The sequence below is a fragment of the Anolis sagrei genome, chromosome 8, assembly GCF_037176765.1.
Source record: "Anolis sagrei isolate rAnoSag1 chromosome 8, rAnoSag1.mat, whole genome shotgun sequence".
NCBI lineage: Eukaryota > Metazoa > Chordata > Lepidosauria > Squamata > Dactyloidae > Anolis > Anolis sagrei.
In genome coordinates this window covers 1,385,113-1,399,389 of record NC_090028.1, presented here as the reverse complement: position 1 = coordinate 1,399,389, position 14,277 = coordinate 1,385,113, and the positions used below count along the sequence as shown (strand labels likewise).

The following is a 14,277-nucleotide window of genomic DNA, read 5'->3' as shown; positions in this document are numbered from 1 at the left end:
ACAATGCCTGGCTCGAGAGCAGTACGTGTGAAAAAGATCTTGGAGTCCTCGTGGACAACAAGTTAAGCATGAGCCAACAATGTGATGTGGCGGCAAAAAAAGCCAATGGGATTTTGGCCTGCATCAATAGGAGCATAGTGTCTAGATCTAAGGAAGTAATGCTACCCCTCTATTCTGCTTTGGTTAGACCACATCTGGAATATTGTGTCCAATTCTGGGCGCCACAATTCAAGAGAGATATTGACTCTAAGCTGGAATGTGTCCAGAGGAGGGCGACTCAAATGATCAAGGGTCTGGAGAACAAGCCCTATGAGGAGCAGCTTAGGGAACTGGGCATGTTTAGCCTGAAGAAGAGAAGGCTGAGAGGAGATATGATGAGGGCCATGCATAAATACGTGAGAGGAAGCCACAGGGAGGAGGATGGAGCAAGCTTGTTTTCTGCTTCCTTGGAGACTAGGACGCAATGGAACAATGGCTTCAAACTACAAGAGAGGAGATTCCATCTGAACATGAGGAAGAACTTCCTGACTGTGAGAGCCGTTCAGCAGTGGAACTCTCTGCCCCGGAGTGTGGTGGAGGCTCCTTCTTTGGAAGCTTTTAAGCAGAGGCTGGATGGCCATCTGTCAGGAGTGATTTGAATGCAATATTCCTGCTTCTTGGCAGGGGGTTGGACTGGATGGCCCATGAGGTCTCTTCCAACTCTTTGATTCTATGATTCTATGACCACACCTGTGGCGGGATTGCACATGTCTTTATGCAATTCCTGAGTGGAGTGCACGGCTTTAAGTGAGCAGTGGCGCATTGGGGAAGATGTGAGTGCATAACTCTTGGATGCAATGTGGATTTATTTTATTATCAGTGGCAGATAGGGAAGTGAGGTGAGAGACACCTTCAGACATAGGTTTGCCGTCCTCAATCTCCGCTTGCCTCTTTCCACTGAAAATGTATAGCTTCTGGAACCTGGACATTTAGGCTACGGGCACACATTTATGAGGAAACTAGCCGTCCCCTGCCACACATTGCTGTAGCCCAGTCTGTGTATATGTGCTTTGTGTGTGTATTAGGCTTGGGCGGTTTCATTCGTTAATTTCGTAATTTGTTATTAATTCATAGAATCATAGAATCAAAGAGTTGGAAGAGACCTCATGGGCCATCCAGACCAACCCCCTGCCAAGAAGCAGGAATATTGCATTCAAATCACCCCTGACAAATGGCCATCCAGCCTCTGCTTAAAAGCTTCCAAAGAAAGAGCCTCCACCACACTCCCTCCGGGGCAGAGAGTTCCACTGCTGAACGGCTCTCACAGTCAGGAAGTTCTTCCTCCTGTTCAGATGGAATCTCCTCTCTTGTAGTTTGAAGCCATTGTTCCCTTGCGTCCTAGTCTCCAAGGAAGCAGAAAACAAGCTTGCTCCCTCCTCCCTGTGGCTTCCTCTCACATATTTATACATGGCTATCATATCTCCTCTCAGCCTTCTCTTCTTCAGGCTAAACATGCCCAGTTCCCTAAGCCGCTCCTCATAGGGCTTGTTCTCCAGACCCTTGATCATTTTATTCGTATTTAAATTAGCTTACGATCCAATATTGAGCCATGCAGGACTACTGTGAGGAGTAATTAAAAATCGAAACAATCGAAACATCTCAAGCTCCCTGCTTGAGCGGTGATGGCACGATCATCAGCATAGATGAAACTCTCTGTCCCTTCTGGCAGTGGCTGGTCATTTGTGTAAATGTTGAACGTGGATGGAGCAAGCACGCTCCCCGGAGGCAGGCCGTTCTTCTGTTTCCGCCATCTGCTTCTCTGGCCCTGGAACTCAACAAAAAAGCTCCTGTTTTGTAGCAGGTTTCCTATGAGGCGGGTGAGATGTTTATTGAAAAACCACGAAACGGCGAGTCCGCAAAAAGCGAACCACGAACTAGCGAGAGAACACTGTATAGGCAGAAGTGGTAGCAGTTTTATGAGAATAGCTTGAATACCTGTACTACCTACAGAGCCAGCTTGATTAGCCTTTACTGTGTGTCTAGTCTTAGTTGGACACTCCTTGCTGGGTTATGGCCTTTCCCACTAATTGCTGTTTATGGCGTATTGCTTGCAAGCATTACTGTGGCTTTAGTAGGCCGCCGGTAGAGGGAATGTGTGGTTTTGCTGCTACACTTGATTCCGTCCAGTGGTCCCTGGTCAAAGTGGTCCCTGGTCAGAGTGGTCCCTGGTCAGAATGGTCCCTGGTCAAAGTGGTCTCTGTTTAAGTGGTCCCTGGTCAAAGTGGTCCCTGGTGGAGTGGTCCCTGTTCAAGTGGTTCCTGGTGGAGTGGTCCCTGGTCAGAGTGGTCCCTGGTGAAGTGGTCCCTGGTCGGAGTATACCCTGGTCAAGTGGTCCCTGGTCAAAGTGGCCCCTGGTCAAGGTGGTCACTGGTGAAGTGGTCCCTGTTCAAGTGGTCCCTGGTCAGAGTGGTCCTTGTTCAAGTGGTCCCTGGTCAGAGTGGTCCCTGGTCGGAGTATACCCTGGTCAAGTGGTCCCTGGTCAAAGTGGTCCCTGGTCGAAGTGGTCCCTGGTGGTCCCTGGTCAGAGTGGTCCTTGTTCAAGTGGTCCCTGGTCAGAGTGGTCCCTGGTGAAGTGGTCCCTGGTTGGAGTATACCCTGGTCAGAGTGGTCCCTCATCAAGTGGTCCCTGGTTAAAGTGGTCCCTGGTGGAGTGGTCCCTGGTCAGAGTGGTCCCTGTTCAAGTGGTCCCTGGTCAGAGTGGTCCTTGTTCAAGTGGTCCCTGGTCAGAGTGGTCCCTGGTGAAGTGGTCCCTGGTCGGAGTATACCCTGGTCAGAGTGGTCCCTCATCAAGTGGTCCCTGGTTAAAGTGGTCCCTGGTGGAGTGGTCCCTGGTCAGAGTGGTCCCTGTTCAAATGGTCCCTGGTCAGAGTGGTCCTTGTTCAAGTGGTCCCTGGTCGGAGTATACCCTGGTCAGAGTGGTCCCTCATCAAGTGGTCCCTGGTCAGAGTGGTCCCTGTTCAAAAAAAAAGGTTGGGAACCATGGATGTAGATAGATAGCAAGTATCAAGGTCCTTTTCCTACTTCATTTTGATGCCATTGCTCCGATGGCCATGAAGTTTCCTTTCTCCATCTTTCGCAGCCCACAGAGAATGGGAATGCACAGAAGGGGAATCGGTGGATTTCCTCTTGCTTGAAGTGTCTTAGCAGATGCCCTGATCCTCACTCTTTGGTTTCAAAACCCTTTGGAAGAGGACGCCAGGCGGGTCCCCTTTCTGAGCTGTTTCCTCTTCCCTGCCTGCAGGAACCAAGACGACTACCAGCTGGTTCGGAAGCTTGGCCGGGGGAAATATAGCGAAGTCTTTGAGGCTATCAACATCACCAACAACGAGCGAGTGGTGGTGAAAATCCTTAAGGTGAGTTGGTGTGGATTGTTGATGGAGAGCTTTCTGGCGAGAGCCTCCCCTCAAGCCCTGCAATGGGGTCATCTTGTTTGTTTACTGTCTGTATCCTGAGTTGTGTTTTTGTCTCTGAATGGAAACAGAGGTACTGAGTTTTAAATTTTAATCTGTTACACCTGGCCCGGCCATAGGTTTTAAATTTTTTTGTGTGTTATTGCGTAGATGTGAGTTATATTAACTGCATTGTTTTATTTGCTTGCTGCTTTGTTGTTTTATTGATGTGTTGTTGGGCCACCCCGAGTCCCCTTAGGGAGATGTTGGCAGGATATAAATAAAGAATTATTATTATTATTATTATTACTACTACTACTGTATTGTCGAAGGCTTTCATGCCCGGAATCACTGGGTTGCTGTAGGTTTTTTCGGTCTGTATGGCCATGGTCTAGAGGTATTTTCTCCTGACATTTCGCCTGCATCTAGGCACTGTCAGGCCATTATATGCTAATCAAGGTGGTCAGTTGAAACATTCCCACCTTCTTCTTCTTAGGCAATCCCTTGTTGGATGAGTAAGATGGTCTTCCTTGATGACTATTTTTGTGGGTTTGTAGGTGGCTGTGGAGCCCTATTCTTGACCCACATCTTCTCCCACAGTGAAGGCATTGGTTTCCAGGTGGAAGGCAGTCCCAGTCGTGGTTGGCTTGATGTGCCTTCCTCCTGGCACGTTTCTCTCTTTCGCCCTCCACTCGTGCCTCCTTGAATTCTGCAGCACTGCTGGTCACAACTGACCTCCAGCTGGAGCGCTCAAGGGCGAGGGCTTCCCAGTTCTCATTGTCTATGCCAGAGTTTTTAAGGTTGGCTTTGAGCCCATCTTTCAATCTCTTTTCCTGCCCACCAACGTTCCGTTTTCCATTCTTAAGTTCAGAGTAGAGCAACTGCTTTGGGAGACGGTGGTCGGGCATCCGGACAATGTGGTTGGCCCAGCGGAGTTGATGGCAGAGGACCATCGCTTCAGTGCTGGTGGTCTTTGCTTCTTCCAGCACACTGACGTTTGTCCGCTTGTCTTCCCAAGAGATTTGCAGGATTTTCCGGAGGCAGCGCTGATGGAATAGTTCCAGGAGTTGCATGTGACGTCTGTAGACAGTCCACGTCTCGCAGGCGTATAGCAGGGTTGGGAGGACAATAGCTTTATAGACAAGCCCCTTGGTCTCCCTACGGATGTCCCCGTCCTCAAACACCCTCTGCTTCATTTGGAAAAATGCTGCGCTCGCAGAGCTCAGGCGGTGTTGTATTTCGGTTTCGATGTTGACTTTGGTGGAGAGGTGGCTTCCAAGGTAGCGGGAATGGTCAACATTTTCTAATGTGACACCATTAAGCTGTATCTCTGGCATTGGAGAGGGGATGGCTGGTGACTGCTGGGACAGCACTTTGGTTTTCTCAATGATCAGTGACAGGCCAAGCTTCGTGTATGCTTCTGCGAAGGTGTTTAGAGTGGCTTGTAGATCTTCTTCTGAATGTGCACAGACGATGTTGTCATCAGCATACTGGAGTTCTATAGCAGATGTTGTTGTAACCTTGGTTTTGGCTTTCAGTCTGCTGAGGTTAAACAGCTTGCCATCTGTCCGATAGATGATTCCCACCTAGCTCCAGCAGACAAGAGTCCTTTGTCCCACCCTGGTCATTCCACAGATATATAAACCCTTGTCCTAATTCCAACAGACCTCACAACCTCTGAGGATGCTTGCCATAGATGCAGGCGAAACTTCAGGAGAGAATGCCTCTAGACCATGGCCATATAGCCCGAAAAAACCTACAACAACCCATTATTATTACTATTATTATTATTGTGACCTTACCTCCCTCCATGAACCAACTCGGGCGCTCCGTTCTTCTGGGGAGGCCCTTCTTTCGCCCCTGCCAATTTCACAAGCTCGCCTGGTTAATAATAATAATAATAATAATAATAATAATAATAATACTTTATTTATATACCGCTCCAAGGTCCAAAAGCAAATAGCATGAATATGACCCACAATTATTGGTCAAACCAGAATCCATGGCATCATGACAAAGTCCCAGGAACGAAGATCTAAAAGCAAAGTCCCAAATAATAATAATAATAATAATAATAATAATACTTTATATTATATATAATAATACTCTATCTCCCCGAGGGGACTCAGAGCGATTCCTAGGTAAAAATCACAGAACATACAACCAAAAAACAACATAACCATAAGATTAACAAAACAAAATATGCAAAATATGTCGCCATAACACACATATATTAAAAGTAATCCTGCCTGTTCAAGGCAATTTAAAAATTTAAAAGGCCAGGCCAAGATTTGTGCAAACCCAAAAATTCTAGGGGGGCCGGGAATTAAGTGCAATGCTATGGCAGGCAACAATAATATTAGGTAAGGATCTGTGGCTGTTCATTCCGGGGCCAACTAGAGGAAATGATCTGGGTAATTGGTAGGAAGAAGAAGGCCGTATTCAACAATGTGTAAGACTGAGTTAGAACTGGTCATTTTCAAAGTCTTGTTGAAACCACCAGGTCTTCAAGCTCTTACGAAAGGAGGGGAGCAATGGGGCCTGTCTTATTTCTCCAGGAAGGGCGTTCCAGAGGCGGGGGGGGGCACCACCGAGAAGGCCCTCTCTCGTCCCCACCAACCGCGCTTGAGACGGAGGTGGGACCAAGAGGAGGGCCTCCCCAGAAGATCTTAGAGCTTGCACCGGTTCATAGAGGAAATGCGATCGCGGAGATAGTCGGGGAGGGATGGGGCCTGTCTTATTTCCCTTGGAAGGGCGTTTCAGAGATGGGGGGGGGCACCACCGAGAAGGCCCCCTTCTCGTCCCCACCAACCACGCTTGAGACGGTAGTGGGACTGAGAGGAGGGCCTCCCCGGAAGCTCTTAGAGCTCGCGCCGGTTCATAGAAGGAAATGCGATCGTGGAGATAGGCGGGGAGGGATGGGGCTTGTCTTATTTCCCGTGGAAGGGCATTTCAGAGATGGGGGCCACCACCGAGAAGGCCCCCTCTCTCGTCCCCACCAACCGCGCTTGAGACGGAGGTGGGACCGAGAGGAGGGCCTCCCCGGAAGATCTTAGAGTTTGCGCCAGTTCATAGAAGGAGATGCGATTGTGGAGATAGGCAGGGCCCGAACCATTTAGGGCTTTGTAAGTCATGACCTGCACCTTGAATTTAGCTCCGCACAAAGTACAAGGGAGAGAGCTTTTTCCTCTGTGGCCCCCCGACTCTGGAACTCACTACCTGGAGAAATTAGGAAAACCCCTACCCTAGAAACCTTCAAAAAGGACCTTAAAACCTGGCTCTTCTTCTGCGCTTTTGATGAATAAGTTTATATTCTCACACTATTGCCTAGCCTCAAAGTTTTGTCATTGGGGTACATGCCCCCCCCCCCTTGCGGGAAAGTTGATTCCACAACCCCCACTATAATGAGTCCTTCTCCGCAAATAATCTGTCTCTTTCTTATCTCTCCTGAGTTTTAATAAGTTTTAATTAGTCTCTCTTTTAACCATTACATGTAGCCCGCCCATTGTCATTGTGCCTATTGCAATTTTATTTTTTTATTGTAGTTTTCACATGTTTTATGTAATTATATTGTTTATTGTTTGCGTTTTCGGTTTTATTTTATTGTAATTTGTTGTTTGGGCTTGGCCCCATGTAAGCCACTCCGAGTCCTCATTGGGGAGATGGTGGCGGGGTATAAATAAAGATGATGATGATTATTATTGTTGTTGTTGTCGTCACCATAGAGCTTCACCATACGCTTCTGCACCTGTTTCAGGTGGCCTTGAACGTTTCTGTGGGCCACTGTTCACCCTCACATGTCCCAAAAGGCGATTCTGTTTTTGGTGTAGCAGATCATACCTGATCTCTCCATGAGCTCTGGGTTTGTTGTTATTCATGGCGCTTGGTAGCATTCAGGGAGGTCTGTGGAGGCGCATGCTTTTCAATGAATGTGTCATCTCGCTGTCACTAGTCCTGCTGTGTCTCCTTGTTAGCCGCACAGGAAGGTATGCATGAAGCTAGCAATGAGGCAAAAGCGAGGCATGTTGTCAGGAAGGGCTAATGTGGATTAAGAGAGTGAGCTTCCAGCAAGGAAGTCCCTGATGGAAATCTCTTCGAGTCAAACTGGTGCCTCTTGTTCTCAGTCTCCACCTTTTGCTGTCATAGAGCTGGGGGCTGTTCTCATCTTGCAGCGGTTGCAAGGATTAGAGGACTGGCAACAAGGAAAGTGCACTGTCTGTATCCGCGCTTCTCAACCTGGGGGTCGGGACCCCTGGCGGGGTTGTGAGGGGGTGTCAGAGGGGTCGCCAAAAACCAACAGAAAACACTGTATTTTCTCTTGGTTGTGGGAGTTCTGTGTGGGAGGTTTTGCCCAATTCTCTCATTGGTGGGGTTCTGAATGCTCTTTCATTGTAGGTGAACTATAAATCTCAGCAACGATGACTCCTAAAAGTCAAGGCCTATTTTCCCCCAGACTCCACCAGTGTTCATATATTGAGTATTTGTGCCAAGTTTGGTTCAGATCCATCATTGTTTGAATCCACCGTGCTCTTTGGATGTAGGTGAACTACAACTCCCAAACTCAAGGTACACGCCCACCAAAGCCTTCCAGTATTTTCTCTAGGTTGTGGGACTTCTGTGTGCAAAGTTTGGTTCAATTCCATCGTTGGTGGAGTTCAGAATGCTCTTTGATTGTAGGTGAACTATAAATCTCAGCAACTATGACTTGACTTTTAGAAGGCCTATTTTCCCCCAGACTCCACCAGTATTCACATATTAAGTATTTGTGCCAAGTTTGGTCCACATCCATCATTGTTTGAGTCCACAGTGCTCTTAGGATGTAGGTGAACTACAACTCCCAAACTCAAGGTCAATGCCCACCAAACCATTTCAGTATTTGCTGTTGGTCATGGGAGATTTGTGTGCCAAGTTTGGTTCAATTCCATTGTTGGTGGAGTTCAGAATGCTCTTTGATTGTAGGTGAACTATAAATCCCAGCAACTACAACTTCCAAATGTCAAGGTCTGTTTTCCCCAAACTCCGCCAGTGTTCACATTTAGGTACATTAAGTATTTGTGCCAAGTTTGGTCCAGATCCATCATTGCTTGAATCCACAGTGCTCTCTGGATGTAGGTGAACTACAACTCCAAAACTAAAGGCCAGTGCCCACCAAACCAAAGTTTGCCCATGCCTGCTGAAGAGGAACCGTGTGGGAGCGAATCCTTGCCTGTTGGTTCTCTTTGTTTTCTGTGGGAGGCTCTGTTTTGCCAGGGACGGGAGGATAATGAGAAGATCAGCCTTCACGAAGTCAAACTCCGCAGTTGGCCCTCCTTTTCAAGAATGACAGGCTGATCTCGGCTCCTTGCAGTAAATACCTGGGATCCAAAGCAGAATCAGTGAGGAATAAGTTCCAATGCAAGCAAATGCATTTGCATCTCAAAAGGGGGATTTCAGATTATTTGTCTGATATCGCTGCCTCGTTGAGAGAAAGGATACGCATTTGCATTTGTCAAACTAATAATTCCCGTGCATCTTAACTTTGCATAAAATCCCAAGGCTTTCTGTCATACTTTCCCTCAAGCTGTCAGTTGTGAATGGCGAGGGCTTTGTTGTTGATCCGCCCTCCGAAAAAGGGCCGATCTTTTAAATCATGTATATGAACTGGTCTGAAACAGATAGCGTTGCATTCCTGATGACAAACAGACCAGCATTTCCTCCTCCTGGATGCCTTTGCCACATTCCGTAAGGAATTAAAGATGTGGATGTTTTGTTGTGCCTTCAACTGATGACCCCTGTGACAAACGTTTGTATCATGATCTATTTTCACTATTTAACCTGAATTCCTATATTACATCATTATTCATAGATGTAAGTTAAACCGGTAGGGAGTTTCAGAAAAACATCTCTTTCTGCTTCATTGACTCTTCTAAAGCCTTGGACTGTGTGGATCATCATAAATGGTGGCAAGTTCTGGGTGGGATGGGCATCCCAAGCCCCCTTCCCTCTCTCCTGAGGAATCTGGACAAGGACCAAGGAGCCACAGTCAGAACTGACCACGGAACAGGAGACGGGTTCAAGGTTGGGAAAGGCGTCCGGCAAGGCTGCATCCTCTCACCCAACCTTTTTAACTTGTATGCAGAACACATCATGTGAGGATGTGCGGGGCTGGATGAATGCAAGGCTGGGGTGAAAACGGCTGGAAGAAACATTCACAACCTCAGATATGCAGATGACACCACTCTGATGGCCGAAAGTGAGGAGGAGCTGAGGAGCCTTCTAATCCAGGTGGAATAAGAAAGCGCAAAAGCCGGGTTGCAGCTAAACGTCAAAAAAACCAAGATTATGGCAACAAGAATGATTGACAACTGGAAAATAGAGGGAGAAACCGTGGAGGCCGTGACAGACTTTGTATTTCTAGGTGCAAAGATTACTGCAGACGCAGAGTGTGGCCAGGAAATCAGGAGACACTTCTTGGGAGGAGAGCAATGTCCCATCTTGATCAAAGAGTGAAGAGACATCACAGTGGCAACCAAAATCTGCGTAGTCAAAGCAATGGGATTCCCCATAGTCACCTACAGATGTGAGAGCTGGACCAGAAGGAAGGCTGAGTGAAGGAAGAGAGGCGCTTTTGAGCTGTGGTGTTGGAGGAAAGTCCTGAGAGTGCCTTGGACTGCGAGAAGATCCAACCAGTCCATCCTCCAGGAAAGAAAGCCCGACTAAAGCTCACTGGAGGGAAGGAGATGAGAGGCCCAGATGAAGTACTTTGGCCACATCATGAGGAGACCGGAAAGCTTGGAGAAGACAGTGATGCTTGGGGAAAATGGAAGGAAAAAGGAAGAGGGGCCAACCAAGGGCAAGGGCAATGGCGTCCTTGAAGTCACTGGATTGACCTTGAAGGAGCTGGGGGTGGTGACAACCAACAGGGAACTCTGGCGTGGGATGGTCCATGAGGTCACAAAGAGTCGGAAACGACTGAACGAATGAACAACAAAAAATGATGTTGTTGTTTGTGTTTTTGGTTTTACTCTGTTGTTATTTGGGCTTGGCCTCATGTAAGCTGCCCCAAGTCCCCGTTGGGGGAGATGGTGGTGGGGTATAAATAAAGTTTATTATTATTATTATTAACCTACAATCAAAGAGCATTATGAACTCCACCAACAATGGAATTGAACTAATCTTGGCACATAGAACTCCCATGACCAACAGAAAATACTAGAAGGGCTTGGAGGGCATTGAGCTTGAGTTTGGAAGTTGTAGTTCACCTACATCCAGAGAGCACTGTGGACTCAAACAATGATGGATCTGGACCAAACCTGGCACAGATACTCAATATGCCCAAATGTGAAAACTGGTGGAGTTCGGGGAAAATTGACCTTGATGTTTGGGAGTTGTAGCTGCTGGGATTTATAGTTCACGACCATCAAAGAGCATTCTGAACCCCACCAATGATAGAATTGGGCCAAACTTCCCACACAGAACCCCCATGACAAACCTAAAATACTATTGTTTTCTGATGGTCTTTGGTGACTTCTCTGATACCCCCCTCGTGACCCCCCCCCCTGGGGTCCCAACCCCCAGGTTGAAAAACGCTGGTCTATAAGATCTTAGGTTTCTATTATATACGTTGAGTGGTGTGTTGAGTCTACAGTGAAAGACTAGGATGCTTAACAATGCATTCAAACTACAAGAAAGGAGATTCCATCTGAACATTAGGAGGAACTTCCTGACTGTGAGAGCTGTTCAGCAGTGGAACTCTCTGCCCCGGCGTGTGGTGGAGGCTCCTTCTTTGGAAGCTTTTAAACAGAGGCTGGATGGCCATCTGTCGGGGAGGCTTTGAATGCAATTTTCCTGCTTCTTGGCAGAATTGAGTTGGACTGGATGATGGCCCATGAAGTCTCTTCCAACTCTATGATTCTATGAGATGGCCATAATTTGGAGGTACCTTGAGATGTTTTAGATGGTTTCAATGGCTTCAAACTACAAGAAAGGAGATTCCATCTGAACATGAGGAAGAACTTCCTGACTGTGAGAGCAGTTCAGCAGTGGAACTCTCTGCCCCAGAGTGTGGTGGAGGCTCCTTCTATGGAGGCTTTGGAGCAGAGGCTGGATGACCATCTCTTGGGGGTGCTTTCAATGTGATTTTCCTGTTTCTTGACAGAAGGGGGTTAGCCTGGATGAAGACCCATGAGGTCTCTTCCAACTCTAGGATTCTATGAGATGGCCATGAGTTGGAGGTACCTTGAGATGTTTTAGATGGTTTCAATGGCTTCAAACTACAAGAAAGGAGATTCCACCTGAACATGAGGAAGAACTTCCTGACTGTGAGAGCTGTTCAGCAGTGGAACTCTCTGTCTAGGAGTGTGGTGGAGGCTCCTTCTATGGAGGCTTTGGAGCAGAGGCTGGATGACCATCTATCGGGGGTGCTTTGAATGCAATATTCCTGCTTCTTGGCAGAATGGGGTTGGACTGGATGGCCCAGGAGGTCTCTTCTAACTCTAGGATTCTATGATTCTACGAATCTCACGCCTGTAAAATCCCCTTTTGTGTATTTAAGCCAGTGAAGAAAAAGAAGATAAAACGGGAGGTGAAGATTTTGGAGAACCTGCGCGGCGGAACCAACATCATCAAGCTGGTCGACACCGTCCGGGATCCCGTGGTAGGTCCTGGCCTTCCTTGCGGGGAATTGGCTCTAAAGATCATGACCATCTGTGTTTCAGGGTTCAGGTGGGGAAATGGTTGGGGTGAAAAGGGATCTTGGGACAGTCGGTTGCAATGTGTCTCAATGGTGGTCCTTTCTCTCTTCCAGTCCAAGACCCCTGCCCTGGTGTTTGAATACATCAACAACACAGATTTCAAGGTGAGTCTCTGCGTTCGTAACGTCGCTTTGCCTGCGGAAGAATGCCTTGCGCAGCCCGCCAGCTTGTTTACAAGAAAGCCGTGGCTGGAGCTGCCTTTCGTTGTGGCTTTTGTGGCCCAGATTGGGAAAGAGTTCCTCCGCCATGGACGTCGGTGGCATTTCCTAGGACTCTGTCTCAATATAGCAACGGTTGCCTTGCAGTGTTTAATGCCGCGCTAATCTCCTTGCTATGATACCCTGTTTACAGCAGCCGTGTCGATGGGGAGGTGTATTTATATATATATTTCTGTGCGGTGCAGATTTGGGAAGCAGGCAGGCCCCAAAAAGATAGAAGTGTTCTAGATCCCAACAGTAGAGGTCAGGTAGAACTTTCCGGTGAGCTAAGAGCAGAGCTTTCCAAACTTTTTGTGTTGTTGACACGCTCTGTAGACATGCTTCTTTTTGCAACACACTCATTCACTTTTACTAGCAACCCAAAGGTTAAACTAGCCCCTTCTAAGATTTTCATACTACACACACACACAAATAATAATAATAATAATAATAATAATAATAATAATGCTTTATTTATACCCCACCCCAAGGGGACACACATATATCGATATAAATAAAAGTGTAATGTTCATTTAATTTTAAATCTTTTTGCAACACGGTCATTCAGTTTTACTAGCAACCCAAAGGTTAAACCAACCCCTTCTAAGATTTTCATACTACACACACACACAAATAATAATAATAATAATAATAATAATAATAATAATAAGACACACATCTATCGATATAAATAAAAGTGTAATGTTCATTTAATTTTGAATCTTTTTGCAACACAGTCATTCGGTTTTACTAGTAACCCAAAGGTTAAACCAACCCCTTCTAAGATTTTCATACAACACACACACACACAAATAATAATAATAATAATAGGACACACATCTATCGATATAAATAAAAGTATAATGTTCATTTAATTTTGAATCTTTTTGCAACACATTCAGTTTTACTAACACCCCAAAGGTTAAACCAACCCCTTCTAAGATTTTCATACTATACACACAAATAATAATAATAATAATAATAATAATAATAATAATAATAATTTATTTATACCCCGCTCCAAGTGACACACATATATCTATATAAATAAAAGTGTAACGTTCATTTAATTTTAATTAAATTAAATTAATTAAATTAATTTAATTTAATGTTCATTTGTGGGATTGACATAACTCAAATTGACACCAAATTTGGACACAAGACACCTCTCAAGCCAACAACTGACCATGACGCATAAAAACACTGAAAAACACAGCAGAAGACACTTTAAAAGCAAAAGGAGTTCCAGGAGTTGCATGTGATGCCTGTAGACAGTCCATGTTTTGCAGGCATATAGCAGGGTTGGGAGGACAATAGCATTATAAACAAGCCCCTTGGTCTCCCTACGGATGTCCCGGTCCTCAAACACTCTCTGCTTCATTTGGAAGAATGCTGCACTCACAGAGCTCAGATGGTGGTGTATTTCCATCTCAGTGTTGACGTCTGTAGACAGTCCACGTCTCGCTGGCGTATAGCAGGGTTGGGAGGGGAATGGCTTTATAAACAAGCCCCTTGGTATCCCTGCGGATGTCCCGGTTCTCAAACACTCTCTGCTTCATTTGGAAGAATGCTGCACTCGCAGAGCTCAGGTGGTGTTGTATTTCCATGTCAGTGTTGACGTCTGTAGACATTCCACGTCTCGCAGGCGTATAGCAGGGTTGGGAGGGGAATGGCTTTATAAACAAGCCCCTTGGTCTCCCTACGGATGTCCCGGTTCTCAAACACTCTCTGCTTCATTTGGAAGAATGCTGCACTTGCAGAGCTCAGATGGTGTTGTATTTCAGTGTCAGTGTTGACGTCTGTAGACAGTCCATGTTTTGCAGGCATAGAGCAGGGTTGGGAGGACAATGGCTTTATAAACAAGCACCTTGGTGTTCCTACGGATGTCCCAGTCCTCAAACACTCTCTGCTTCATTCGGG

The 14,277-nt window shown here is 46.5% G+C and overlaps 1 protein-coding gene across 2 annotated transcripts in view; it reads left to right on the top strand.

Moving 5' to 3' along the window:
• CSNK2A2 (casein kinase 2 alpha 2) overlaps window positions 1-14,277 on the top strand; it is a 40,092-nt gene that overhangs the window by 7,168 nt on the left and 18,647 nt on the right. For both annotated transcript variants that reach the window (XM_060788031.2, XM_060788030.2), the window contains exons 2-4: window positions 3,281-3,392; window positions 11,962-12,063; window positions 12,214-12,264. In XM_060788031.2, coding sequence (XP_060644014.1) covers window positions 3,281-3,392; window positions 11,962-12,063; window positions 12,214-12,264 — 265 coding nt within the window. The remainder of the gene's footprint in view (window positions 1-3,280; window positions 3,393-11,961; window positions 12,064-12,213; window positions 12,265-14,277) is intronic.